This window comes from Phoca vitulina, unplaced genomic scaffold (genome assembly GCF_004348235.1).
Source record: "Phoca vitulina isolate PV1807 unplaced genomic scaffold, GSC_HSeal_1.0 scaffold330, whole genome shotgun sequence".
Taxonomy (NCBI): Eukaryota; Metazoa; Chordata; class Mammalia; order Carnivora; family Phocidae; genus Phoca; species Phoca vitulina.
The window spans coordinates 1-1,469 of NW_022590017.1; the positions used below are offsets into that span (position 1 = coordinate 1).

Sequence of the window (1,469 nt, forward strand, 5' to 3'; positions counted from 1 at the left end):
AATTTGTTTGGTCTTCACACCATAGACTATAGGGTTGAGGAAAGGAGGGACTAACAGGTACAGGTTTGATAAGAGAATGTGAACATATGGTGGTATGTGAGCACCAAACCTATGTGTGAAGAAAGAGAAGAAGGCAAGGAGGTAGAACTGTAGGAAGACACAGATGTGGGCAATGCAGGTATTAAAGGCCTTGAATCGTGCCTCCTTCTGGGGCAACTGAAACACAGTGATAAAGATTTGAATGTAAGACAAGGTGATGAAGATTATGTCAAACCCTAAGATACTGAAGGCAACAAAAAGACCATATATCTTGTTGATCCGGACATCTTCAGTGGCCAGCTTCACGATGGCCATGTGCTCACAATAAATATGGGAGATGACTGTAGTTCGGTAGAGTTTAAGACGACATTTGATGAGCACAATGGATGGTGCTATAAGAATAGCAGCCCTGAGTGTCACCCCAACTGCAATGTGAGTCAAGAATTGCTGGGAGAAGATGGTGGTGTGTCTCAAGGGGATACAGATGGCCACAAAGCGATCTAGGGCCATTGCCAGTAGGATGCCTGATTCAATTGCCTGGAATGAGTGAATAAGCCACATTTGTAGAAGGCAGGCTGCAAAGGAAATCTCTGGCAAATGAAACCAGAAGATGCCTAACATTTTGGGAAGAATGCAGGTACTAAGTGCAATGTCTGTGGCCCCCAGCATGGCCAAAAATATGTACATGGGCTTATGGAGGCTGTGCTCATATTTGATTATACCTAAAATTAGGGAATTCCCAATCACAGCAAGGAAATACATGACACAGAATGGAATCCCAATCCAATGCTGCACTGACTCCAGCCCAGGAATCCCAGTGAGTGTTAGGACAGCAGGCATGAAGACAGAACCATTGGGTATGAGCATGATGATTTGGTCAGTAGAATCAAGTAGCGGTGTTGCTGTTTCATCTTCTATTCTCCGTCAAGACTACATGAGTAAATAATAAGAATAGATTACTTTACCTTGGCAAAGTATACTTTAGTCAGATAATTCACATTCCATCCTGTCCTTCCTTTATATATGTGGAAACATAGGTGACATGAATTTTCTAAGCTTAAGGTACATGACCTTTGGATTTGATATGTTTGCATATTGTACTTTGAGTGCCATTGTAGTGTTAGCCCATACTCGATCACATTGTTTTATTATGTTTTCTTTCTTGTGGTGGGAAAAATGAAGATCTATTCTCTTAGCAAGTTTGATGTTTTTAATACATTTTTGTTTATCATCACTATCCTGTGCATTAGATCTTCAGAACTTATATATCTACCAATAAAATATCTCCTCTATTTTCCTGTCCCTCATATATACACAAAGGATGGGAAAAAAAGAATATTGAAGATAAATATGCAATCCCATGTTCATTGCAGCATTATTCACAATAGCCAAGATATGGAAAAAACCTCAGTGCCCATCAACAAACGAAT

General features: G+C 40.2%; 1 protein-coding gene across 1 annotated transcript; it reads right to left on the reverse strand.

Moving 5' to 3' along the window:
• Positions 1-6: 6 nt before the first annotated feature.
• LOC116629168 (olfactory receptor 52A5) lies at positions 7-906 on the reverse strand (the record flags this gene model as incomplete). The annotated part of the gene is made up of 1 exon (XM_032399468.1): positions 7-906. A coding segment is annotated over exon 1 (900 nt), but the record flags the coding sequence as incomplete, so codon positions are not given.
• Between the last annotated feature and the right edge of the window lie 563 nt (positions 907-1,469).